General features: G+C 53.7%; 1 protein-coding gene across 1 annotated transcript in view; it reads left to right on the top strand.

Annotated features, from left to right (window-relative positions):
• The window catches only part of NIN (ninein), a 78,479-nt gene that overhangs the window by 5,888 nt on the left and 45,372 nt on the right, over positions 1 to 27,219 (top strand). Inside the window, exons 2-5 of the mRNA XM_009558777.2 lie at positions 71 to 274; positions 8,920 to 9,001; positions 18,468 to 18,637; positions 26,614 to 26,653. Of these exons, the coding sequence (XP_009557072.2) occupies positions 92 to 274; positions 8,920 to 9,001; positions 18,468 to 18,637; positions 26,614 to 26,653 (475 nt within the window). The 5' untranslated portion in view covers positions 71 to 91. The remainder of the gene's footprint in view (positions 1 to 70; positions 275 to 8,919; positions 9,002 to 18,467; positions 18,638 to 26,613; positions 26,654 to 27,219) is intronic.

Here is a 27,219-nt window from a genome sequence, read left to right as displayed (position 1 = left end):
AGCCCTTGGGTTTTCCTCCTTTGCATGCCGTGCTGCGGTCGATGCTCACCGGCCCCGTCTCTCCCCACAGGTGAGCGTGGCAGGCTATGGGATGGATGAAGCTGAGCAGGACCAGTATGAAGCTCGCCTCAAGGAGCTCTTTGACAGCTTCGACAGCACGGGCACGGGGTCCCTGGGGCAGGAGGAGCTCACCGACCTGTGCCACATGCTGCACCTGGAGGAGGTGGCCCCAGCGCTGCAGCAGACCCTTCTCCAAGGCAACCTTCTAGGCAGGGTAAGGTTGGGGTAACGTGGGGGTCTGGGAGCTGTGGGAGGGTGATGAAAAGGGGCTGAATGTCTGTAATTTGTAGATCTTAGAATCATAGAATAGTTAGGGTTGGAAGGGACCTTAAAGATCATCTAGTTCCAACCGCAGATCATCTAGATGTCCAGCATCAATGAGGCTCTGTGGCCACGCGAGGTCCATTGTTTCTTCACGGGAAGAGCCATCGGGCACTGGCAGAGGCTGCCCAGGGAGGAGGTGGAGTCACCTTCCCTGGAGGCGTTTAAGGAACGGGTGGATGAAGTGCTGAGGGACATGGTTTAGGGAGTGTTAGGAATGGTTGGACTCGATGATCCAATGGGTCCTTTCCAACCTGGTGATTCTGTGATTCTATGATTCTGCTCAGTAGGGTGGGCGCAGGGTGGTCTCAGTGTGATATTGGGGATGGAAACTGCTTGCTGGTGTCTTCCTTGACTCGAAGCAGCCTGAAGCTCTTGGAAAGCACCCCTTTACGCTTAGCCTCGTGTGCTGGCATTGCAGTGGTGTGGGGTGTGTTTTCTCAGTGTCCAAGGCCAGACGAAGTGCCAGGTCCTTGCACCGAAGCTGCTGCTTGGCCCCCAGCACCAGTTAGTGCTGCTTCTGGCCGGGGTCATCTCCCTGGACCAGCTCACCGGGTCCTTGCACAAACGCTGTGGCACCCAGGCGGCAACGGGGACATAAAGCCAAGGCTTGAGCCTGTGATTTATGTTGACTGAAGCTGTAATTAAACTGGTGGGGCCACATTATGCACATTTCTCTGAAGTGGAGAATGTTAGTTAACTCCATCAGTCGCTGCCTGAGCTGCCGTTGTCCGTGTTACCCAATGTTGGTGTCCACACACAACTGGAGTCATCACAGACCCACCTGGGGTAGGGTTTTGGGGACAAATGGCCCCTTCCTTTGCGGGACACAGCATCCTGCCAGCTCAGAGGGGACCTGTGGCTGCTGAGGACACCGTGCTTTCCAAAGAGATTCCTCAGTTGTGGATGTTCCTTTAAATGCCAGGGTGTTGAGCACAAGCCGCCTGCCCTTGGGGACCCTCGTGTTCAGTGTGGGTGTCCTTGTGCTCCTGCCTTACCTTCTTCCCAGCACGCTGTGCTCACACTGCATCAGATGCTTCCTTCAAAATCACCCTGAAATCCCATCACTGCTCATTAAAACCAGAAAACACGGAGCAGGGCAGGCAGGGCTCTCCACAGACATGAGCAAAGCAGCTGTCCCACCTCTAATCTCCTATTAAACTGCAATTTTTCATGAAACAAAATAATACCTTTAACAAACAAAGCCTCCTCTCCCTCGCCTGCCCTGAGGCTGTGGCTCTTCTGCTGACACCAAGTGTCACTGATGCAGGAACATGGATAGATCCAGAGGTTTCTGACCTTTGGAGTTGCAGTGTGGCATTTGCTTGAGCACTGGAGACTTCCCGTGCTGCTTGGCTGTCTTGAGCTTCTGCAGCTTGGATGCTGTTATCCGGCTCTGCTGCTTGCAGGATGGTGAGATAGAGAGGAAGGAAGAAAAAAATGTGGTTGTGACAGCTGGCAGGGCTAAAGCAGCAGCGCTCATCCCTGTGAGTGGGTGAAAAGCCAAGTTAAATGCAATAAGTGCTCAGCCCAATGGCACCAAAAAGCTCCTCCTAAAGCATCGGGAATGCTGGGTCACGGCAGCTGCATCCCAGCCAGGAGAGCCATCCCTGCGAGCTGTCCCAGGGCGTGAGGCATCCTGAGGGGCATTTTATTGCTGCCCACTCCCACTCCCGCCTTTGTCTTTGGGGATGATTCTCACTTTCATCCTGCAGCTTGGATCATGGAATGGTTTGGGTTGGAAGGGACCTCAAAGCCCATCCAGTCCCACCCCCTGCCATGGGCAGGGACACCTCCCACTGGATCAGGGGCTCCAAGCCCCTTCCAACCTGGCCTGGAACCCCTCCAGGGATGGGGCAGCCACCACTGCTCTGGGCAACCTGGGCCAGGGCATCTCCATGCTCATCGTGAAGAATTAGTTCCTAATGTCCAATCTAAATCTTCCCCCTTCCAATTTTATGCCATTCCCTCTCATCCTATCTCTGCACTGACTGATCGAGAGCTCCTCTTGAGCTTTCCTGGAGCTCCTTTCAGCACTGGAAGCTGCTCTAAGATCTGCCCACAGCCTTCTCTTCTCCAGGCTGAACAACCCCAACTCTGTCTGTCCTCATAGCAGAGGTGCTCCAGCCCTGGATTGTCTCTGTGGCCTCCACTGTACCCATGGGTTATTCTGAATGTCAGAGTAATCTTTGCCTTCTCTGTTTCTCCCCGTTTCCTCAGCTTTTGTGCTCATTAGACGTGAGCCACTGCCACTGCTGAGTGCAAGCCTGATTTCAGAGCTCTTGAACCTCAGGGCAGGTTCAGATTGGACATCAGGAAAAATTTCTTCCCTGAAAGAGTTCTCAGGCCCTGGCAGAGACTGCTCAATGAGGTGGTGGAGTCCCCATCCCTGGAGATGTTTAAAAGATGGGCAGATGAGGTACTCTGAGATCTGGTTTAGTAGTGGACAAGGAACGGTTGGCCTTGATCTCAAAGGTCTTTTCCAACCAAGTGATTGTGTGAACCCTCCAGCTCTCCGAGGAAGCTTGTTGCGAGAATAGCAGCGCACACGTTGCTCCCCAAGCACAGGCTTCTTGCACCTGCCCTGCTGGCTCTGCGCCGCAGATGGTCCCGCTCGGTGCTGGGAGCAGCTTTTGTTTGCCTGCACTTCCAGGGGCCGGATTTTATGGGAGGGCACTGGGGAGGGGGCAGCGTTTTGTCTGCTGAGGGGTGACTTGGTGGGGCCACGTGCTTGCTTTTGTGCCTGGCGATGAATGCACGGTGATGGGGTCGCTGGGTTGGACGGGGAGCCGAGCCGGCATCCTGGCGAGGGGCTGCACGCGTTGCATCCTCCACCCTGCTCTGCGTGATGCTTTGGGGATTAAGAGGTATGCGCTCTCCAGGCTCCAGCGAGGGTTTGTAAATCCTGCCCTGGCTTGCGGCACAGCCGGTCCATCCCAGAGCTGCTTTCCTCACGCAATTGCGTGTGGAGGCGATGCTCACAGCAATTCCTGGGATTCCTCAGGAAGGCTGTTTTCTCGACTACCTTGCGCTTGACAACAGGACCAAAACGATGTGTGCAGGCGTTCCCTTCTCGTCCATATGCCGAGATGTAGTTCCAGTTAATTAGGAGTTAGTACAGTCTATGTACTAACTATGTCTGTGTATGTCTTCAGCACAGAAAGGATGTGGATCTGTTGAAGCAAGCCCAGAGGAGGCCACAAAGGTGATCCAAGGGCTGGAGCACCTCCCATCCAAGGCCAGGCTGAGAGAGTTGGGGTTGTTCAGCCTGGAGAAGAGAAGGCTCCGAGGAGCACCTTAGAGCAGCTGAAAGGGGCTCCAGGAAAGCTGGAGAGGAGCTTTTTCCAAGGGCCTGGGGGGATAGGACGAGGGGGAATGGCTTTAAATTGGAAGGTGGAGTATTTAGATTAGACCCTAGGGAGAAATTCTTCATGGTGAGGGTGGGAAGGCCCTGGCCCAGGTTGCCCAGAGCAGTGGTGGCTGCCCCATCCCTGGAGGGGTTCCAGGCCAGGTTGGATGGGGCTTGGAGCCCCTGATCCAGTGGGAGGTGTCCCTGCCCATGGCAGGGGTTGGAATTGGATGGGCTTTGAGGTCCCTTCTAACCCAAATCAATCTGTGATTCTATGATGATGCTCATGGGCCCCAGTGATGACTGCAGTTATGATTTGCAGAGACAGGGTAAGTCGGGCACCTTTGGAATCTGTGCAAGGACAATTCCTTTGCGGTTGTCCTCATCCAGGGACAAGGCGTTCAGGTTTCACCCTATCTCTGCACTATTGTGTTAGCGAGCCTGCAGCAAGGACACCGCAGCGTGGGGTTTCACTCGTCAGCTCCCTTTGGCTGATGACCTCTTGCAAATATACTCCCTCTGAGCCTGATGTGACGCTGATCCTTGTGATGCGCAGTGGCTTTGAGCATGCCAGGCAGGAGGCATTGTTGCAAGATCTCTTTGTGCTCCCCACCTGACATTGCCCTCTCTAACAATGTGCCCTCACGGCCCAGAAAGCCCAACCGTATCCTGGGCTGCATCCTCAGTGTGACCACCCGGGCAAGGGAGAGGATTCTGCCCCTCTGCTCCGCTCTTGTGACACCCCACCTGGAACCCTGGCTCCAGTTCTGGAATCCTCAGCACAGGAAGGATGTGGATCTGTTGGAGCGAGTCCACAGAGATGATGTGAGGGCTGGAGCACCTCTGCTCTGAGGACAGGCTGAGAGAATTGGGGTTGTTCAGCCTGGAGAAGAGAAGGCTGCGGGGAGACCTTAGAGCAGTTTCTAGTATTAGAAGGACATGGATCTGCTAGAGTGAGTCCAGAGGAGGCCACGAAGATGATCCAAGGGCTGGAGCACCTCTGCTATGGGGAGTTGGGGTTGTTCAGCCTGGAGAAGAGAAGGCTCCAGGGAGACCTTAGAGCAGCTTCCAGTGCTGAAAGGGAACTCCAGGAAAGCTGGGGAAGGGCTTTTGATCAGGGAGTGCAGGGATAGGATAAGAGGAATGGTTTTCAGCTGCAAGAGGGGAGATTGAGAGGAGATCTTAGGGAGAAATGTTTTCCTGTGAGGGTGGGGAGGCCCTGGCCCAGGTTGCCCAGAGCAGTGGTGGCTGCCCCATCCCTGGAGGGGTTCCAGGCCAGGTTGGATGGGGCTTGGAGCCCCTGATCCAGTGGGAGGTGTCCCTGCCCATGGCAGGGGGTGGGACTGGATGGGCTTTGAGGTCCCATCCAACGCAAACAATCCTGTGATTCTATGATTCTAACCTTCTGGCTGCTGCTGCTGGCAGGATTTTGCAAGCAGGGACAGAGCTTTGAGAATAGGACGCTCTTCAAAGATGAAGGGCAGGGAGCTGGAAGGAGTTGCTGATGCTGGTTTGCCCCGGAGACTATGGTTGCAGACTGCCGCTCTGCATTGCGGGGACAAATGATGAGGAGCAGCAGGTAGCTTGGCACACGCATGCTCTCTTTCTAGTGCTAATAAGCCACGGTTTCATAGGAAACTTGCTTTAAAGCGGGCATGAATATTTCTCAGAGTGCTAGAGTTGCTCAGCAGCCGGTGCCTTGGTTGGTCCCCGATTCCCTCATGACGTTGGGCTGGGCTTGCTGTGTCCGTTTGGAACTTAATGTACCCCTAAGACCGTGCAGAGCCCTGGTCTGCGTGTGGGGTTTGCAGCCACACGTGTCCTGATCCCCACCTCTGTGTGGGCACAAACATATGCCATGCTGCTGCCTCCTGAACCCCGCTGGGTTGTTTGGATCTCTTCTCGTGATGCTGTTCAAAGCCTCTGTGAGCAGATGCCCAAGCTGGCAGTTCCAAAATACCCCAAATTCAGTCGAGCACATTGAAAAGAGCATTAAACTTTACGTACCCTGGCACTGTTTCACCGCTGTATGCTTTCTGCCTTGCATTTGTGAAGTTTTTGAGTTGGCTTGAGTGTTGGATGCCGTTTTCCAGAAGTGGATGGTGCTTTGAGCCATGCTTCTGCAGCAGTTGCTCTCCTCCTCGGGGCTGTCCAGGCTTGTCCTTCTGCTGAGGATATTCTCTAAGCAAAAAAACAAGGGCTACCGATGCAGACCTGTGCCCATGTGGGCTGTTGCATCTCTAGAAGCACCCCTTGCACTTCCCACCCCTTGCACTTCCCTCCTTGGCATGGGATTTCCGGGCAGGAATGTGACCCTCCATCCCAGCGTGTGGGTGCTGGGGTGTGCAGATAGTGAGCACATGTGCATGGGGTGCTGTGTGATCTCCTGGGGGTGCACATCCCTCTCCATCATGCACCCTGGGACTTAAATTGGATGGAGATATGGAGTGAGGACATGGCTGGGGAGCGGCAGCAAAGGATTAGAAGGACATGGATCTGCTGGAGTGAGTCCAGAGGAGGCCACGAAGATGATCCAAGGGCTGGAGCACCTCTGCTATGAGGAGTTGAGGTTGTTCAGCCTGGAGAAGGCTCTGGGGAGACCTTAGAGCAGCTTCCAGTGCTGAAAGGGACTCCAGGAAAGCTGGGGAGGGGCTTTTGATCAGGGAGTGCAGGGAGAGGATGAGAGGAATGGTTTTCAGCTGAAAGAGGGGAGATTGAGATGAGATCTTAGGGAGAAATATTTTGCCCAGGTTGCCCAGAGCAGTGATGGCTGCCCCATCCCTGGAGGGGTTCCAGGCCAGGTTGGATGGGGCTTGGAGCCCCTGATCCAGTGGGAGGTGTCCCTGCCCACAGCAGGGGGTGGAACTGGATGAGCTTTGAGGTTCCTTCCAACCCAACCCATTCCATGACTCTATGATTGCTTTGTTTAAAGCTTGGATACTGTGAGGTGGTGGCTTTGCTGTCCCACCAGCTGTCCTGCCTGGCTTGGACTCGAGCATGCTCTGACTTTAGCTGTTGTATTTCTCAAAGTATTCTGTGCACAGACATGCAGCATCCCAGGTCAGATGTGCACCATGAACAGACACGGGGCTTCCTGGTTATCTGGAGTTAGGATGGGCTGAAGAACAACATTCTTCCCTGTGCCAGCTTGGGCTACATCTACAAAGCTGGGTGCTGCCGCTCAGAAAGCCTTGCAAGACCCCTCTGAGCCTGTCCCTGCGCTGCCAATTTGCATTTTAAATCCTTCTTCGTAGTGCTGGGGGACGGAAACCTGCTGCCCTAATCTTCCGCAGGCTCCTTTGGATGTTGTGGTCATGGTAAAATCACTCTGCAGCCTCGATGCCAGAGCCATCTGTCCGGCGCGCAGCTGCAGCGGCGAGGGCGCAGCCCCCCCTCTTCCTTCCTCGCTTTCGTTAGTGCTTCTTGGCAAACAGAAGTCATGGGGTAGAGCAGGTTAGGCAGAGCAGATGATGTTTTAGGGTTCTCTTTGTGCCTGCCGAGGCGGTTTTACTCCGGCATCTCATTCATGGTGTCTGCACGAGTGATGTAAAGTGATTTTTACTCTATTTTCTTGCTGCTGGGTGGTCCCATTCCAACCTGTCCCAGCACCCATGTGAGCGACCGACTCCATCTCTAGCTGAGAAGATTCCACGGCAGAGAGTGGGACACCTGTTATTGGAACGCCCTCATCTTTTATTCATCCTCATTTAGTCTAAATGTCAAGTTTTTTTTTAATCGGGGAAATTCTCCTGTCTCTGTAAACTGTCCTTTTGAAGTACATCACTCCTCGGGAATGAATGGCAGCAATTAGTATTCAGATGAAGGCGTCCCTGACAAGTTTCTTTGCGTGAACGTGTTTCGAACCATTTCATGACTCAAGGTTTAAAAACGCCAGGGGGATTTGTGCCGCCAGAGCTGGGCTGTGAGGTGCTCCGCTGTGCAAAGGCTGAGCCCCAGCTCCTCCGTCGGCTGCAGCCGGGGAGCAGGTTGTTCATTTTTTGGCTGGCTCAGCCCCGAGAACAAGCTGGCAAACTTCACATCTAGACTTTCCTGCTTGTGCCTGCCCTAAAAAACTTCCCCTGACTGCAGCCGCTGGGTTTGCAGCAGTCGACTCCGCAGCAAAAGCGACCCTGGTGGGTTCTTTACATGCGAAGTCTCTTCTTCAACGCTAAAAATTCCCCGAAGATTTATTTAGCCGAAAGAAATCGCGGCAGCCAGCTCTGCCTCGCCGCTGACCCATGTCAAATAACTTCCCCAGCTGTCCCTGGGTTTCCGTGTCCCCCCCGGCTGGAATTGCTGGCATTCCCCGGCACGGCTGCGAGGGATGCTCTGGCCCCTTCGCAACTGTTCATGGTGGTGAGACAGGAGGCTTTCCAGGAAGGCACAGATGGAAAGCAGGGGGGGAACCCCCTCATCCCTCCTTGGTTTTTTTCCCATAACTATGCTCCAGACGTGGTGTTTCCACATGGAGCTGCAGCAGGCAGGAGCCGGGGCAGGGCTGCCCTGGAAAGGGTGTGACTTTTGTCTGCTTTGGAAAGTGTTTTCTGGAGATTAATTAGGGCAGTGGGGCGCTCAAAGAGCTGAGAATCTCATCACTTGGCAGGTTGGATATCACTCTCACCCTGGCCAGGTCATCTCCAGCCACGGAGCTGCTCCCTGATCATAGAATCATAGAATGGTTTGGGTTGGAAGGGACCTCAAAGCCCATCCAGTCCCACCCCATGCCATGGGCAGGGACACCTCCCACTGGATCAGGAGCTCCAAGCCCCTTCCAAACTGGCCTGGAACATCTCCAGGGATGGGGCAGCCACCACTGCTCTGGGCAACCTGGGCCAGGGCCTCCCCACCCTCATAGTGAAGAAATTCATCCTGATGTCCAGTCTAAATCTGCCCCCCTGCAATTTATAATCATCCTCTGGATGTGTTATTTTATCTTCAAGTTTGATGGAAAAACCCAAGTAATGCACTGAGGCGGTGGCTCTGTGTTGTGAGAACAATCACCTTCTCACACGTTCCAAGACGCTGGCCGTGTCCTTATGTCATTTCTCCATCTGTACCCCTCGCTGAGGCTCTCAGCTCAGCGTGGTGGTCAGGGATTTGCATTGCTGCCCATCTTCCTGCTGGATTGTTAGCCTGGTATTTCATCACCTGCACCGGTTGACTTCCACCTTTCTCCTTTCATTCCCCAGGTCCACTTTGATCAGTTTAAAGAAGCACTTATCCTCATCTTATCCAGAACCTTGTCGAATGAAGAGGACTTCCAAGAACCAGGTAAATACTAAAATTAACTAAAATAATACATTTTCTTCGGCAAAGCAGACTTGAGTAGCTCTCACAGAGAAACTTAGAGGAGAAAGTGGGTTTTAGGTGCTGAGATAAGCTCTTCTGCTTGGATGCCTACACCTAGGGAGTAAGAGAGTTAAATTCTGATGTGGAGCCTTGCACAAAAGCATTTTCTGAGCTATTAGATATTTATATCCCATTACCATGATCTAAATGTCCCGAGAGGCACGTGATGTCTACATGTAGACAGCTCACGCCGCTTCAGATGCCTGAGATGTCCTATGGCTGATAAATGGGCTGAGATATCTCTATCCAACTGTGCTTCTGGTGGCCAGGGATCCTTTAGGAGTTTTCCAGCTGCAGCACATGGTTATGGGCAGGCAATCAAAGGGCTGCTTTAATGCTGCTGTGGCTGCTTTGTCCCAGCTGGGGCTGGTGCATCCCCTCACCCTCCCCTCAAATGCTTCAGGGCTTGCCGCCAGCCAAGCCTCCGGCTGCTGCCAGGAAGGTTTGTGAGCCCCATCTCAGGGGAGCAGCTGCTCCGGGCTGAGCCAGCGGCAGCCTGTGAGCTTCTCTGCAAGGGTTGGATGTGGGGTCTGTCTTGGGGCACAGTCCTGCCTCACCGAAAACCCGTGCTGGCTTTGGATGCTGCTCTGGTTTTGTGAAGGTTATAGAATCGCAGAATGGTTTGGGTTGGAAGGGACCTCAAAGCCCATCCAGTTCCACCCCCTGCCATGGGCAGGGACACCTCCCACTGGATCAGGGGCTCCAAGCCCCATCCAACCTGGCCTGGAACCCCTCCAGGGATGGGGCAGCCCCCACTGCTCTGGGCACCCTGGGCCAGGGCCTCCCCACCCTCACAGCAAAACATTTCTCCCTACAATCTCATCTCAATCTCCCCTTTTTCAGCTGAAAACCATTCCCCCTCATCCTATCCCTGCCCTCCCTGATCCAGAGCCCCTCCCCAGCCTTTCCTGGAGCCTCTTTCAGCACTGGAAGCTGCTCTAAGGTCTCCCCACAGCCTTTTCTCTGCAGGCTGAACAACCCCAACTCTCTCAGCCTGTCCTTATGAGGGGAACCTCTCTGCAAGAACTCCTGGAGATGGGCTGCTGGACACAGATATACCTGATTTTTCATTTATTTGAAGTCCATTCTGCTGCCTTATGGCTGAGATGAGTGGAGTGACCTTGATCCCGTAGGAATCTACTCTGAGGTGACTGTATTTCCCCTAGGGGACAGCGAGTCTGGCCCAAAGATGCTCCTGAATGAGATGAGCTCTTTGACAGACCAGTTTGGGGCTGATCAGAGAAAGCAGGGGGTGTTCCGAGTCCTCGTTGTCCTGTTTTCTTCCCTTTGTTTCAGTGTGCCTTGAAAATGTGGCTTTTTGGACCCTCAGCAGGTCACAACTTTGCACCCCCCACCCCGTGCTGGTGATACTGGGAGCACTGGGGAGGTGTGGGGCCAGGAGGAGGGTTAAGCCCCTGCAGCTCCAGCTGGAGTGGGGGGCTGAGCTCTGCCTGCTCTCACACCTGTATGTAAATCCCTAATCCTGCTTTCGGAGCAGCAGGGACGTGGAATCCCCGAAAGGAGAAAACAGCTTAACAAAGGGGGAGAGGGGAAACTCCAGGTTTCTTCTCCTGGAGCATCAATCTCAGCTGGAGCATCCCCGCACTCAAGAGCGCAGCCAGTTAGCATAATGATAACGTTGCCCCTTAAATAGGCTGCAAAACAATGCCTATAATATGCAATCAATGGATTACTTTATTTTCCACCCCTCATTTCCGAAGCACTTAATGCTTATGGGGAGATGGGTGATGACAGCTCTTGCGCTCAGCATCCCTTAATGCAGTTTTTCTGCTGGTGCGTGAGCGCTCGGGAGCAAGGAGGGAGACTCAGCGGTGCCTGGTGAGAGGTTGGCTCGACTGCAATCCCTTTGACCCCTTTGGAGAGAGGGACAAGGAACCAAAGCTGCCATAGGATGCAAAAACAGTTCCTGCAGCCCCTCGGAGAGAAGCTGGAATGGAGAGGGAAGCAGCCCAGGCGAACCAGAACTAATCCATCACTCTGCATTTGTTGGGGAATCATATGGCTGGGAAGCTGCAGCTTGATTTAAATATAAATAAATCTTCTAGAAAGGGCAAAATTTGGGGTTATCACAGGGGAAATTACAAATGCAGCTGGCATTGGAGCCCAAGAGCCCTCCTCGGGGATGCGTTTGTCAGCTGGGTTTTGCACGGCAGGTAATCAAAGGGCGTGCGGTGCAGGTAGGGAGCCTGCGCCTGGCAGACCTGGCAGGCATTTATTTTTAATACGTTTTGACAGGTTGCTTAACGCCAAAGTCTTTGCTTCTTTTAATTTAGATCAAACTCGAGATTTGGAGAACAAGCTGCTTTGTGCTGTTGGTGTCAAACTGTCAGTGAGTGGAGAAATGCTGGTGTCAGAGCCCGCCCTGGGCTGGGTGAAAATTGAGTTAAGAGCTCCAAATCGTATCAGTTAAATGAAAATTTAATTTGGGGAGGGGGAAAGCAAAGCAGAGATTTGAAGGATGTTCGCTGCATCTGCGGAGTTTCCTCTGCAAGGAAGCAGCCGCGTGCCTTGATGCTGTGGTTTTGTCCATCGGGTTGGGCGATGGGAAGGTCCCTTGAGTCTGCAAGCAGCCAGAGGGTTGGAGTCTTTGCTTTCCAAACCAGCTGCTTCCCTGCTTCCCCGGCCAAGGGGATGGTCCCTATGGGTGCCGCACAGCCTGGATCTGGGAGGATGGCTCGTGGGTGATGGAGCAGCCTCTGAGGTCACAGCAAGACTCGTGGGCTGGGGACAAGGAGCCAAAACTGCCATGGGGTGCAAAAGCAGTTCCTGCAGAAGTGGCTGCTGAGCGTTTCCCTGGTTTTAGGAGGGAAGCAGCAGGTGGGAGAGGCACTTGGGCTTGCAGAGAGCAGCTGATACATGTTTGGTTTTTGTTTTTTCATAGCATCACAGAATGGTTTGGGTTGGAAGGGACATCAAAGCCCATCCAATTCCACCCCCTGCCACGGGCAGGGACACTTCCCACTGGAGCAGATTGCTCCAAGCCCCATCCAACCTGGCCTTGGATGTCACCGAGGATGGGACAGCCATCTCCCCACCTTAACATTTCTTCCTAAGATCTCATCTCAATGTCCCCTCTTTCAGCTGAAAACCATCCCCCCTCATCCTATCCCTCCACTCGCTTTTTCTTGACAAAGGATCTAAATTCCCTTTTACTGGAGTGAAGACTGGCAAGGAGGAGGGTTCTAGCGTGCTGTGGGCACTTTCCCTGGGAAGCAGCCCTTAAAACCACGGCAGGCAGAGTACCCAGCACTGCTGTCATCACCTCTGTCCCCTCGAGGACACTCACATGGGGACACAGACCCAGCTGTGAGCATCAGCTGGCGGGGCAAACCTCAGCTCTGCTGGGAAGTGGTAGGAGAGGGAATGGGGGAAAACTCTGAGAAAAGCAGAAAATGGCTTGAATGGGTCTTAAAATAGTGCTTAGTTTAATGACTCTTTTAGCTCTCGCATGCAGGAGAAGACCTGTCACCTCAGCAGCACTGTGAGGCTTGGTGGAGCTGGCTGATGGAGGTGGGAGGTGTGATTAAATTGCAGCCCAAATTAGCGGGGTTGATGGTCTGGAGGAATGCAGCTGTGGGGCCAGTGGGACTGGGGCTGGCTGCTGGTGCTGCTGGTGCCCTTTGTCCATGGGTCACTGTGGCAGTGAGAGGGTGTCTGGGGACAGAAAAACTTATTTAATCATAGAGTCATGGAATGGTTTGGGTTGGAAGGGACCTCAAAGCCCATCCAGTTCCACCCCCTGCCATGGGCAGGGACACCTCCCACTGGATCAGGGGCTCCAAGCCCCATCCAACCTGGCCTGGAACCCCTCCAGGGATGGGGCAGCCACCACTGCTCTGGGCAACCTGGGCCAGGGCCTCCCCACCCTCAAAGGAAACCTTTCTTCCTAAGATCTCATCTCAATCTCCCCTCTTTCAGCTTAATAAGCAGAGGAGGAGTCAGTTTTATGGGTGTTTACGGGAAAATATAATAATCAGGCTTTTTTTCCTCCTCATTATGGCAAATAAAAAGTCTGCTCTGTGCGTTGAAGCCTGGACAGGGAGGGATTACCGGGGTGGAGCGCAGGATTACGGGAACACTTGGGACAAATTAAAGAGCAGTTTGATGCCATCCTCCCTGCGGTCACGAGGGTCTGTTGGGTTTTTTCTTTTCCCAGCACACGAATGGAGTTGCCCTCCCGAAGAGAAGCTGGTGGGGATGATGCTCTTGCAGGAAACTCACCTGTGAGGCTGTAAAGGTCTGGCTATGGCTCTGTAAGCAGACCTGGATGGGGACAGGTATTAAACCAGTGCCACCAGTGCGATGGGGGTGATTTCAGGAGAAAGGTGGGGTTGTTCAGTCTGGAGAAGAAAAGGCTCCGGGGAGATCTTAGAGCAGCTTCCAGCACTGAAAGGGGCTCCAGGAAAGCTGGGGAGGGGCTCTGGATTAGGGAGTGATCAGACAAGGGGAACGGTTTTCGGCTGAAAGAGTGGAGGTGGAGATGAGATCTTAGGGAGAAATGTTTTCCTGTGAGGGTGGGGAGGCCCTGGCCCAGGGTGCCCAGAGCAGTGGTGGCTGCCCCATCCCTGGAGGGGTTCCAGGCCAGGTTGGATGGGGCTTGGAGCCCCTGATCCAGTGGGAGGTGTCCCTGCCCATGGCAGGGGGTGGAACTGATGGGCTTTGAGGTCCCTTCCATCCCTAATCATTCCATGATTTGGGCAGAGGTGGTGCCTCTGGGCCAAAACACTTTGGGTCTGGGCTGCCATCACCCTGCTGCTCCTGTTCCCTGCCTCTCTCGCCCAGCCTGGAGTGTAAAATAGGGACTCGGAGGGGTTTAGACAGTACCTGGTGTCTCGGAGGATTAGGATTTAGCAGATCCAAGCTGTGATGCGCTGTGCCCAGCTGTAAGCTGGCTGCTGCCAGGAAGAGAATCTCTCCCTTCCAAATCTTAAGCAGCAAAGAAATTAATTTCACCTCTCAAGAGCCGCCTCGCGGTGCGAGGGTCTCCCTGCTCTAAAGCCCCTTTTGTCTGCGCTCGGCAGCTTTGATGCTGGATGCAGGAGAATGCTGCTCGCATCAAGGGGAGCCCCCCCCTCCTCTTCCCCAGCATCTGAGGGCAGAGCAGGATTTTGAAACGATTTATCTAGCACAGAAAGGCAGAAAATCGAGCGTAAATCTCCAGCCATGGAGACATTGAACTGCCGAGATGGATGGAGGGGAGCGAGGTGGGGAAGGGATGGTTTCTGTCTGCAGTGCTTAAATTGGGGGATTTCTTGTGAAATGCAGATTTAGGGGTAGGTTTTTTTTTTTTTTCCTAGGGGATCTTTGGGGTCTACAAATCAGTGGGGCAGGAAGGCAGGAGACGGGTGCTATCGGTGGCTCCTGCTCTCACTCCAGCCCAGGGGCAGAGCAGACCCCAGTGTCTAATTAGGCGCCAGCTCCAGAGTGTGTGTTTTACTAAGCTCGCGTGTTGCCGACGGCTGTAGGAAGCACTGAGGGTTCGACCTATTTTCTTTTTTTCTCTTTTTTTTCCCCCCCCTTTCTTGGCAGCCGCACAACCGTGTGGGTCTGGGAGGAGCTGCACCTCACCTTGCTGCTGGCTGCAGGAGGGGATGCCAGGGGTCAGCTGGAGCGAGAGCAGCCTCCTCTCCGTGATCCCTACAGGGGTGTAGTTTACATTATTGGGGGTAAACAGCACACAGGGCTGTCCCCTGGGCATCTGCCTCACTGAAAGCGTTGATTTTTGACGTCTCCCTCCTGTTTCCTCATGTGCCTTTGAAAGCATGTGCAGGTTGAGGAGCTTTTGCCATCAAAGTCTTATGAGGAGCTTTTGCCATCGAAGTCTTATGAGGAGCGGCTGAGGGACTTTGGGGTGTTTAGCTTGGAGGAGGCTGAGGGGAGACCTCATCCCTCTCTTCACCTCCCCAAAAGGAGATTGTGGTGAGGTGGGTGTTGGTCTCTTCTCCCAAGGAACAAGGATAGCGCAAGAGGAAACGGCCTCGAGTTGCGCTAGGTGAGGTTTAGATTGGATATCAGGAAAAACTTCTTTACGGAAAGAGCGGTGGTGAAGCCCTGGCAGAGGCTGCCCAGGGCAGTGGTGGAGTTTCCATCCCTGGAGGGGTTCAAAAAGTGTGTGGTTTAGCAGGCAAGGTAGGGTTGGGCCGACAATTCAACTGGGTGATCTTAGAGGTCTCTTCCAATCTTAATAATTCTATGATTCTGTGATCCTTCCTCATCAGTTTTGGCTGGAAATAAGGAGCTCCCAGAGTGCCAAAACTTTACTGGTTGCTGCTTTGTGCTCAGCTTTCCTAAAATACCTGGAATGATGGGAGCGGTGAGGAGACCAACTGCTGTGCTGGGGGTTTGTGGAAAGCAGAAGGCTGGAGGAGCTTAGAGGGTGCTGCTCACATAGGAGTACCCGTGCACACCTGGTCCAGAGGTGATGGTGCACAGGGCTTTCTGCTAAGGAGACTGCTCTGTGCTCCCAGGGATGGGGATGCTGGATGCTGTCCCTTACACCAGTGCGGTGCCCGTGGCTCCGTAGCTCAAGAGCTTGTTTCTGTCCCATGCAGCTGATGGCACAAAGGTGCACATCGCAGTGGAAGGGCTGTAACTCGGTGTGAGTGAAAGCACCGTGGCTGTGGAAGTGGAATTTCAGATGCCTGAGCTGGGATTCCCTCTGTAGCTGCGCTCAGGCACAGACTATGGCAAAGTCAAAGCTTTGCACGGCGGGAGCAAACTTTCTGCTCTTCCCAAACTGTGAAGGTCATCTTTTCCTCCAAGGGAGGTCTTCAGGCTTTGCTGGGTTTTTAATTGCGAAGGAAAAACAAGCACACCCAGGTGCTGAGCCCAAAGAGGAGAGAGAAAGCAGCTGCCAGCCTGCAAATGCTTCAAACACAATAGCGAGGAGACCTTTCCATTCCTCGTTTGCTGGTGAAGTGGTTGCAGGGTGGCATGGCATGAAAGCACCGCCGTTGCCACGAACGGCTGGATTTTCAGCTGCAGAAGGGGTTCTGTGTGCTGTCAAGGGGGTGTTAGAAATGAGATTCTTCTGGGCTTTGGGGAAATCCAGAAGGAAATTTAGCCACGGCTTCATTATTGCTAAATTCTGGCTGCTTTTCCCCTGCCTCTTTCTGAAGGCAGATGGGCGCAGAGGTGCTTTTCTGCCTTAGCGGAGGAAAAAAGAAAAATCATCTTTCACTAAAAAACAAAGCCCCCCAACCCTCTTGTGTGAAGGGAAAAAAATAGGTGGGTGAATGAGTAGCCACAAATATTAGCATTTCAGAGAGAGCTGCTCGGTGGAGATTGTTCACCACCGGGCAGGCTTTAATAGGAGTGATAAGGTTTGCTTTTGTTCTCGGGCTCTTACTTAATCAGCCTGTCTCCCTGCGATTTTTCTATCGGCGCACTTCATCGCCCAACTTTCATGTGCGAGTCTCAGCTGCAGCAAATCTTGTTAAAATGGCCTTGTTCAAACACGGGCGCCGGGTTTGTTCCCTAGAGCTGCAATACGGATGGATGGAGCGCCAGGCTGGAGGAATCAAAGGACTCCTGGTCCTGTGTATTTTATAATTCATTGCATAGCTAAGTTGCAGAATATTTTTCTCCTAACAAGCTTGAAGCCTTCTTCCATATCTAAAGGAATATTATCTAAGGGGGCGCTTGGGTAAGGGGGGGTTTAGAGACCCGCGGCTTTCTGCGGATCGTTTGTCAATGATTGAACAGCATCCCCGCTCCTTATTAGTATTGCAATCTTGCATTTATTTGGTACCAAGAACACCCTGAAAATGAAATTTTAAAAAGCTGCTGCCCCTGCCGTTGCCTCCGTGTGCCGCAAGTGGAGGAAAATCAAGATGAGCAAGTCCTGGGGGGGTTTGGATGGTGAGGTTAACAAACACTGAAACAAAGCACAGCAGAGAGCCTTTCTCTAATTGAATCCCTGGTTAATTTGGTCCTCTGTTTAATTTGCCCCTTGCTCCAGGTGTCGGATGATTCTGGCCGAAAATAACCCAAAATGTGCTTATTTGTTTTTTGTTTTAATCCCCATCAGAGGGTGTTCTCGGATCATTTGAATTAGATTTTAGGGTGATATGTTTCCCTGCGAGGGTGGGGAGGCCCTGGAGGAAGCATTGGAGGAAGTCCAGAGGAGTCCACAAAAATGAACCAAGGGCTGGAACACCTCCCATTTGAGGACAAGCTGAGAGAGTTGGGGTTGTTCAACCTGGAGAAGAGAAGGCTCCAAGGAGACCTTAGAGCAGCTTCCAGCGCTGAAAGGGGCTCCAGGAAAGCTGGGGAGGGGCTCTGCATCAGTGAGTGCAGGGATAGGATGAGGGGAAACAGTTTTCAGCTGAAAGAGGGGAGATTGAGATGAGATCTTGGGAAAAGATGTTTTGCCATGAGGGTGGGGAGGCCCTGGTCCAGGGTGCCCAGAGCAGTGGTGGCTGCCCCATCCCTGGAGGGGTTCCAGGCCAGGTTGGATGGGGCTTGGAGCCCCTGATCCAGTGGGAGGTGTCCCTGCCCATGGCAGGAGGTGGAACTGGATGATCTTTAAGGTCCCTTCCAACCCAAACCATTCCATGATTCTAATTCAGTCCCTGAAGGCAGGACTATGGGAAGCTGGAGCCGGGGAATATGAGTGGAGCCGTGGAGACCCCTGCATTAGATGACGACTCTGAAGGATTATTTAGATCCTGCAGTTGGTGTTCGTGGCGCAGCACACGCTGGGACTTGCCCCACCATCACCCAGATCAGCTGTTTGTGTTGGCCCTGGCAAGACGTTCACCTCTAAACTTGCCCAGTTGTTTTCCACTCACCCAGTTGTTTTCCACTTTGAATCGAGCAGTGATTTCGCTTCCCTGAAAGCAGCGGTGGTCGCCCAGGTATCTGCATAATCTGGAGACTTGAGCTGCCCAAATGCAGCGCTGTCCCTAATTAAACCTGCCTGTGGCTGGTGATGAAGATTCGTGTGAGGAGGAGAGACCTGAATGACTTTCCTCCTGGGGCTGAGGTTGTGAGGCCGAGGGGTTTCTTCCGCACCTTGCTGAGAGAGCAGACTTGGGAATTGGAGAAGAGCAAAGCCTGATCTAGTGGGATGTCCCTGCTTATGGCAGGGGAGTTGGAACTAGATGATCTTTATGGTCCCTTCCAACTGAAACTATTCTATGAAGAAGGAGTCCTGATTCCACTTTGTGACAGCTTTTTGTTTTGGAGCACAATTCCACCCCATCAGGCCTGATGCCACACAGAGAGGGTCATGGTCCTGGAAGGGGCAGCTGCCCAGGGAGAATGATGATGGCAATGTGGTGTTTGAAACACTTCAACCAAACCAGCTCTATGTGCTGGATCTGCAAAAATCACTTTACCGATCTGCGTTGTTCTTGAATTTCAGATTCATCCCTGGAAGCCCAGCCCAAGTACATCAAAGGAGGCAAACGCTACGGCCGGAGGTCACTGCCGGAGTTCCAGGAGTCAGTAGAGGACTTTGCTGAGGTGACTGTCATCGAGCCGCTGAGTGAGGAAGAGCATCCCCCACGCATCGCCTCCAGCGGCTGCGAGGAGGTGAGTGGGAAGGGGTTGCTGGAGGTGAGTGGGAGGGGAGCAAATGTCACTGCTCCCCTCATCCTAAGGTGGTTTGGTTGTCCTTGGAAAGACCCCAAGAACATCTCCTTCGCTTCAGCCTCACATTCAAGCTGCCGAGGGAGGTGGTGGAGTCCCCATCCCTGGAGGGGTTTAAAAGACGGGTAGATGAGGTGCTCAGGGACGTGGTTTAGTGGCAGATAGGAATGGTTGGACTCGATGATCCAAGAGGTCATTTCCAACCTGATGGTTCTATGATTCCCTTCTGCAGGCAGTCTGCCGTGGGAAGCCAGGGAGGAGGCAGGTTCACGTGGTGGCGCAGTGACGTACACCAAGCGCTGGCATCGCTGGCCTCCCCCAGCTCCTGGCTGTGGCACAGGCCAGCAATTAAGTGAGGGCTGTACTGCTGCCTCTGCAGCTAACGAAGTGTGGGCTGGGAGCTAAACGAGCAGAAAGAGCACGTCCTCATCTATTAGGTCGTTGGCAAACAGCCGGCGGTGGCTCTGCTGCTCTCTGATAGAGGGGGTGGGGAACAGGGGTGATGAGCGGCAGAGCTCCGCGGTGGGCAGCTGCCTTGGGACGGTGCCCTAAACCCAGAGCCACCAGCTTCTCCGGTCAATCCTCTGTGTTTTATTTGCTCAGCAAAAGCTTGTGTGCTCCAGCACCAAAGGAGAAGTCTGACTGCCCCAGGAGCTGCACAGCTCTTGGCAGCCACTGCATATAGAATCATAGAATAGTTTGGGTTGGAAGGGACACTGAAGCCCGTCCAGTGCCACCCCCTGCCATGGGCAGGGACACCTCCCACTGGATCAGGGGCTCCAAGCCCCATCCAACCTGGCCTGGAACCCCTCCAGGGATGGGGCAGCCACCACTGCTCTGGGCACCCTGGGCCAGGGCCTCCCCACCCTCATCGTGAAGAATTTCCTCTTTATGTCTGTCTAAGGTACTTACTCAAAAATCTATATATTTTTCCCCCTGGTTTTGTGATCAAAGTTTGTGGCTCTTTTTTGCTCTTGCTTCCAAGCCCTGAACCTCCTCTTGCTTCTCTGGAACAGAAAAGCAAAAGGTGAAGAGTGGTTGGGTTTTGTGTTAGCATACGGCCACAGCAGCGTTTCCCCGGCACGGGGCTCCTTCCAGCCTGCCCCAATTTGCCAAGCATTGTTGATTCAGTTCTGTGTGTGTGTGTGTGTGTGTTCAGGAGCATGTGGTGGGAGTTTTCCAGTGGAAAGGAGAAATGCTGCTGCTTTCTTCCCTCCTGGCATCGCTTGTGCTTTCCTAGAGATGGGGGGACGCTGCAGCCACCTGCATAGGGGTGTTCCTAACCATGACAAAAGGTGAGGTTTCCCCTTTCCAGGTTTCCAGTGTTATTCCTGTGCAGCTGAGCTTAAAAATAAAGTTCAAAACAACTTGAAGCAAAGCTTTTCCACCAAAGCCAACTTCTTTACGATGTTCTCAGTAACCTTTACTCACTGCCACAAGGATGCTCATCCATCTCATGGGCTGCCCTGACCTTGAAATCAATGCTAATCGACCCTAGGGAACTGATTCCCTCGATAGAAAAGGCCACTTTCCTCTTCCTCCTCTGTTTTGGTCTGTAAGGCGGTATAAAAGGTTGGCCTATTAACAAGATAAGTCAATTAATTCAACTGGTATAGAACCACGCTCTGCTCGGTGTTGGCAGCATCAAGGCTTCTGGTGGGACCTCTCCTTGCAGCCTTTAGGGTGGACGGGATGGTGAATTCTCTTGTAACCTGTGCAAAAATCAGAATAATTTGTAAAATCCCTAGTTTTCCTCATGATCAGCTTTCCTGTCTTGTCGGAAAGACGATCCTCTCGGTCTGCCTATAGGAATGAGTTGCTTCAGGGCATTGGGGCTGAAGCAGTGGGCGGTAGTGGAGGTTCCTGACTTCTTGGGGCTTGGCACAACCATCAGGCTCTGCCCAGGCTTCTGCTGCGCGTACGAACACGCTGCTGACGGCACTCTGCAAGCCTGCCTCCTGCCCAGAGGGTTTGCTGGCCTGAGAACTGGGGCAGCGGGGCTTAATTGGGGCTTGCTTTCAGCCGGTGCCAATTAAAAGAACTCGGGCTCTGTCTGAGAGGCTTCCTTCCCCTCCTCGTCTCTGTAAACACGAGAGAAGAGGCTGGAGGGCTGCTCTGTGCATGGGATCGGCTGCCTGGAGAAGCTCCATGACCTCCATCCCTAGTGGCTTTCCAGGTGCCACTGGACAAAGTCATGAATTCAGCGTTGACCCTGCTGTGAGTAGAGGGTTGCGTAGGGATCCTGAGGTTCCCTCTGCCCGGTGCGGGTTTGTCCCTACAGATGCTCCTAGGTTGATGAGTGATGAGAAACGAGGAGCTCTGGTAGCTTTATGGATGTGGTGGTAATGGAGCTGCAACCATGGAAGCACATGGGAATACAGCGTGAAAGCTTGCGGTGGGTGAAGCTGCACAGCTCCAGCCCTGGCTGCCACTTGAGCTTGTTTGTCCTAGAGTTATAGAATGGTTTGAGTTGGAAGGAACTTTAAAGCCATCCAGTCCTACAGCAGTAGGGACATGTTCAACTCGATCAAGTTGCTCAGAGCCCCTTCTAATCTGACTTTGTTTCCAGCAATGAGGCCTCCACTGCCTCGCTGGGTAACCTGTTCTTGATACAGGGGATGGGTCTTGTTGGGCTTTCAAGCCCATGGCAGCCCGGAGCTGTTCAAGCGTGCTTGGGAAGTGCTGTGATCTTGCTTTTGTTTACTTTCTGCCTCGCGTTACACCTGGTGATGATCCATGCAGTGGTGGTGCAGGGTTGGGATGGGGAGTAGGTTTGGTGGCCACGGGCGGCTGCACCCTGTGGCTTATGGGTTCTCAGCAGCTCACTACTGGGTACACGGTGGGACGTGGCCAGTCTTAAGGCCACGCAGACTTCCAGACCTCAGCATAGGGCACCTGTCATCTCCCCTTGCCCAGCTTCTGGCTCTGCTCCAGCAAAGGTCCCACCTACTTACAGGCCGTAGAAACTGCTGTTGTGTCCCAGCTCTGTCCCTTTAGTGCCTGCCAAAGCCACGTGCTCCCCAAACATCCATGTGTTGGCTTCTGTATAGAGTGTTTTCCAGTGTGGCTTGCGCTCTTGGAGCAAAACTTGCTGAGAGGATCAGGCTGAAACTCCTTGGCTTCCGCCTCCTTGACTGGAATTAATAGCCTGCCAAAGCAGTGGGACCAGGAGGGTAAAGGTGGGGATTCTGCCTTCTGCTCTGGTGAGACCCCACCTTGAATCCCGTGTCCAGTTCTGGAATCCTCAACATAAGAAGGAGATGGAACTGTTGGAATGGGTCCAGAGGAAGCCAAGGAGATGATCCGAGGGCTGGAGCACCTCTGCTGTGAGGACAGACTGAGAGAGTTGGGGTTGTTCAGCCTGGAGGAGACTCTGGAGAGTCCTTAGAACAGCTTGCAGCACTGAAAGGGGCTCCAGGAAAGCTGTGGAGGGGCTCTAGATCAGGGAGTGCAGGGATAGGATGAAGGGGATCATTTTTCAGCTGAAAGAGGGAAGATGGAGATGAGGTCTTAGGGAGAAATGTTCTCCTGTGAAGGTGGGGAGGCCCTGGCCCAGGTTGCCCAGAGCAGTGGTGGCTGCCCCATCCCTGGAGGGGTTCCAGGCCAGGTTGGATGGGGCTTGGAGCCCCTGATCCAGTGGGAGGTTGGAGCTGGGTGGATTTTAAGGTCTCTTCCAACCCAAACCATTCCTTGAGGCTATGATAGTGCATTTCAGACTGAAGCGCTTTGCAACTGGAAGCAAAGGAGGATGTGAAGATTCGCTGTCTTGCCGCGGTCTCTGCTCCAGCAGCTCAGACCGGGGAGCTGATCTCCAGGCCAGCACGCAGGGAGGGAAAAACGGGGCCATCAGCTTTGGTGCGAAGGCTCCGTGTGCCGTGTGCGAGGCAGAACAGGCTCAGCATGCCTTCCTGATCGTCATTTTAATTAGCAATATATTCTGGCGGAGAACAAAGGTCTGTCTCGCTGAAGCAGATGGCGGGGGGGGAAGAGGCTGCTGCCTTATTATGGGCAGAGGCCACCGTGAGCAAACGGCCCCGGCTGCAGATGCTTGCCCGAGCCCCGAGCTGGAGGGCAGTGAGCATTGAAAGCTGCGGCCATCTGCTCCTCTGCCCGGCCGAGCACACGTCTGCCTATGGAATAATGCATTCCTGGGATCGCCGCTCCCGCGCGCCGCCCGCCGATGTGTGTGACCCGCATCCAGCTGTAGCTCCACCGGGGACGGGAGACAATGCTGTGCCTGACATTGGGATGAGCCATCCTCCCGCGTCTGTCCCAGCCTCTCTTTGTCTTCCCACCGGTGGTGGCTGACCCTGAGCCCTCGCCACACAAAGGGACCCCTGAGTCCTTCCCAGTGGGCCTCGGCGCGGAGAGGGAGGTCACGCGAGCTCCCCAGGGTTGGTGGCAGTGGGTTTCGAGCCTACAGCTCCCCTGCCACATTGTAGAATCATGGAATCCAGCCTCTTCAGGCTTGTTGGTGTTTATGGAGTGACCGTCTGCTGTGGTTTTAGGTTCTTGGGTGGCAGGCACGTCCTTGAAGTGAGAGGGGCTGGTGTTCATAGAATAGTTTCGGTTGGAAAGGACCTCAAAGCCCATCCAGTTCCACCCCTGCCATGGGCAGGGACACCTCCCACTGGATCAGGGGCTCCAAGCCCCATCCAACCTGGCTTTGAACACCTCCAGGGATGGAGCAGCCACCACTTCCCTGGGCAACCTGGGCCAGGGCCTCACCACCCTCACAGCAAAACATTTCTTCCTAAGATCTCATCTCAATCTCCCCTCTTTCAGCTGAAAACTATTCCTTCTCACCTCATCCAAAGCAGTGGAACCAGCAGGGAGGGAAGGGATTCTTCCCCCTCTGTTCCTCTCTGGTGAGACCCCACCTGGAGTACTGTGTCCAGTTCTGGAATCCTCAAAGTAAGAAGGATATGGAGCTGTTGGAACAGGGTCAGAGGAGCCTACAAGGATGATCAGAGAGCTGCAGCACCTCTGCTATGAGGACAGGCTGAGAGAGTTGGGGTTGTTCAGCCTGGAGAAGAGAAGGCTCCAAGGAGACCTTATAGCGACCTTCCAGTAACTGAGAGGGCTACAGGAAAGCTGGAGAGGGGCTGTTCACAAAGGCGTATGGGGATGGGATGAGGGAGAACGGGTATGGACTGGAGAGGGGCAGATTTAGCTTAGACATAAGGAAGAATTTCTTCACCATGAGGGTGGTGAGGCCCTGGCCCAGGTTGCCCAGAGCAGTGGTGGCTGCCCCATCCCTGGAGGGGTTCAAGACCAGGTTGGATGAGGCTTAGAGCAACCTCATCTAGTGGGAGGTGTCCCTGCCCGTGGCAGGGGTGGAACTGGATGATCTTTAACGTCTCTTCCAACCCAAACTATTCTGTGATTTGGTGATATTCTTGTCCTGAACACCCAGCAGGTTCCAGCCCTGCCTGTGACCTCCTGCTTTTACCAGGCTGATTTCTGCCTGGGGAAGCAAAGGTGAAGCCCTGCTCTCCTTCTGAAGCTGTCCTCTGTCCCTCCCCTGGACACCGAGGGGTCCATCGAGATGCTGTGGCAGTGAACGGCCCTTGCCTGGTCCGGGAGATGAAACAGGAAAGCAGCCAACCTAAAAAAAGTCCAGTGACCTAATCCAGTTTCCATGGTAATGTTGTAGATTAATGGCTTTTAGCTGTAATCTGAATGAGACGTATTGAACTTTTATACGATGATTTAGAGCCTCTTTGTGTCCTGGGTGACTTTGACTTCAAATCCATCCGTCACGTGCATGCCAAAGTATCCACTTGTAATGGTGGAGTAGGAACATCTGCTGATGCTGTTGCTAAACCAGAAGATAATAGCACTGAGCATCACGTGGCGATAAATACCCTCAGCTGGAACAAGGGTGGTAGAGATGAGACAACGTGTAGTACATGGAGAAATCATTCTGAACAACATTCTTCTGCTCTGTTCCTGGTGCTGCCTGAGCTGGTGTCACCATGGAGGAAGAGAGATGGCTTAACAGCAGCACAGAGTGTGCTTTTTCTCTAGCTAACCTGGTAAAGAGCTTGTTGGCAGCACAGCTTTGTCTCCTGACCTATAGCTATGGCTGGTGGAGGTGGTTTGGAGTGGACCTGGCTGAGCAGAGGCTGCAGGTCCTCCAGCTCTGCAGGCAGATGGATGCTTTTTGTCAAAAGGAAAAGCATAAAGCAGTAAAAGCTTTGTTCCCCAAGCGGCACGTGCTCGGGGAGCAGATGTCCCCATGGTACTTATGGTTTCATTGCAGCTTAATTACCTGCCACCGATGTGTCACCCGGTGCCTGGGACACCAGGGCTCTGCCTCTGAAATAGATGGCTTGTGATTGCCCCGGAGAGAAGCAGGGCCATGGGATGGTGCTGAGGCCACTCCTCAAATCCTGGATTCGGTTTAGGGCCCCTCACTCCATGAAGGACATTGAAGGGCTGGAGCGTGTCCAGAGAAAGAAACGGAGCTGGGGAAGGGGCTGGAGAACAGGGGTTCTGAGATACCTGGGGCTGTTTAGCCTGGAGAAGAGGAGGCTGAGGGGAGACCTCATTGCTCTCTGCAGCTCCTGGGAAGGAGGTTGTGGTGAGGTGGGTGCTGAGCTCTTCTCCCAGGCCACCAGTGATAGGATGAGAGGGAATGGCCTCAAGTTGCACCAGAGGAGGTTTAGATTAGATATTAGGAAAAGTTTCTTCACTGGCAGAGTGGTGAAGCCCTGGCAGAGGCTGCCCAGGGCAGGGGTAGAGTGTCCATCCCTGGAACAGTTCAAAAATCATGTATACATGGCACCTGGGGACATGGTTTAGTAGGCACGGGGGTGTTGAGCTGATGGTTGGACTGGATGAGCTTACACGGGCTAAGCTTTTCTGGCCATAGTCATTGCATGATTGTATGACAGTGTGCCGTGCAGTATTTGACCAACGGCTGCCCACGATGGGGATGCTCGAGGCTCAGTGTGCTGTGCTCATGACCTGCGTTGCAGGCTGTGGATGTGTATGAGATCTGTGGGGCTGCAGGGGAAGGGAAAATATCGTGCTGAAAGGAAAGGATAACCCCAACCAGCACAGGAGGGACATGGAACCATTGGAGGAAGTCCAGAGGAGTCCACAAAAATGAACCAAGGGCTGGAACACCTCCCATATGAGGACAGGCTGAGAGAGTCGGGGTTGTTCAGCCTGGAGAAGAGAAGGCTCCAAGGAGACTTTGGAGCAGTTTCCAGGGCTGAAGTGGCTCCAGGAAAGGTGGGGAGGGGCTCTGGATCAGTGAGTGCAGGGACAGGATGAGTGCAAACAGTTTTCAGCTGAAAGAGGGGAGATTGAGATGAGATCTTGGGAAAAGATGTGCCACGATGGTGATGAAGCCCTGGCCCAGGTTGCCCAGAGCAGTGGTGGCTGCCCCATCCCTGGAGGGGTTCCAGGCCAGGTTGGATGGGGCTTGGAGCCCCTGATCCAGTGGGAGGTGTCCCTGCTCATGGCAGGGGATGGAACTGGATGGGCTTTGTGGTCTCTTCCAACCCAAACCATTCCATGATTCTATGTAACCTGGACGTTGCTTATATGCAGCTGGTGATTTTCCTTACATCCTCATCCTGACCTCCAACACATCTAAGGCGAGCAGCGTGGTTTGCTTGGAGGGCGAATCCCTCCCTGCCCATCAAGCTGCTGGACTCGGAGCTGCCTCCTCTCGTGGGTCCCTCACCGCAGCTGTGGTTTGTCCCCTCCGAAGCACTTTGCGTGCCAGAAATGGGCAGCATCAAAGAGCTGTGGATTGCCAGCCCAGCCCACAGGGAGTGGGGAGATGAAAGCCTGGCGGCATTACTGGAGCCCTGCAGCTCGTTTGATGCTGATCGCAGAGTCGTTTTGATACGGGTGATGTCTTGCAATAGTAATAACTCACAAACCTTTTGTTTTCTCTCCAGCACTGGAAGACGCGAGACAGCGAGGAGTACGAGGCCGAGGGTAAGAGCAAGCAGCAGTGCCTCTGTGTGTTTATTCTCATTTCAGCTTTGAAGATGAATCACTTTGAGGCGGTCTCAGGCCAGGTGGAGCGCTGAGCGGTCCCATCCTGCTGGGCGAGCAAGCTCCGGGCTGGGAACAAAAGCTAAAGCAGGGCTCCTTGGAGGGCACAGTTTTCTGCTGGACCCTCTCTTCCCTCTTTTCTTCCTCCCGCCTGGTGCAAAGGCTGCCCTGCTGCAGGTGCTCCTGGTCTCCCCAGCATTCCCAGAGCAGCAGCCAGGGCTGGTCCTGGTCTCCGCTCCTGCCTGGGGGGCTGCTGCTTGTAATGGATCGCGGTAGGCACTAGATGTCAGCAGGGACCAGTCATTAAATGCTTCATGATTGTCCTGTAAGAGAGAATGGGGCGATCTCTGGGGTGGGGAGAGGCTCTCCATCCTGCTTTGCTCCTTGTCCTGCATGGACACGGCTTATGGGGCTTGGGGAATGGCTATAAATCGGAGAGAGGAAGATTGAGACTAGACATCAGGAAGAAATTCTTCACGCTGAGGGTAGAGAGGCTCTGGCCCAGG

The sequence above is a fragment of the Cuculus canorus genome, chromosome 5 (genome assembly GCF_017976375.1).
Source record: "Cuculus canorus isolate bCucCan1 chromosome 5, bCucCan1.pri, whole genome shotgun sequence".
NCBI classification, from domain to species: Eukaryota; Metazoa; Chordata; class Aves; order Cuculiformes; family Cuculidae; genus Cuculus; species Cuculus canorus.
Note: the sequence above shows the minus strand (reverse complement) of the source record. Positions and strands in the feature narration are given on the sequence as shown.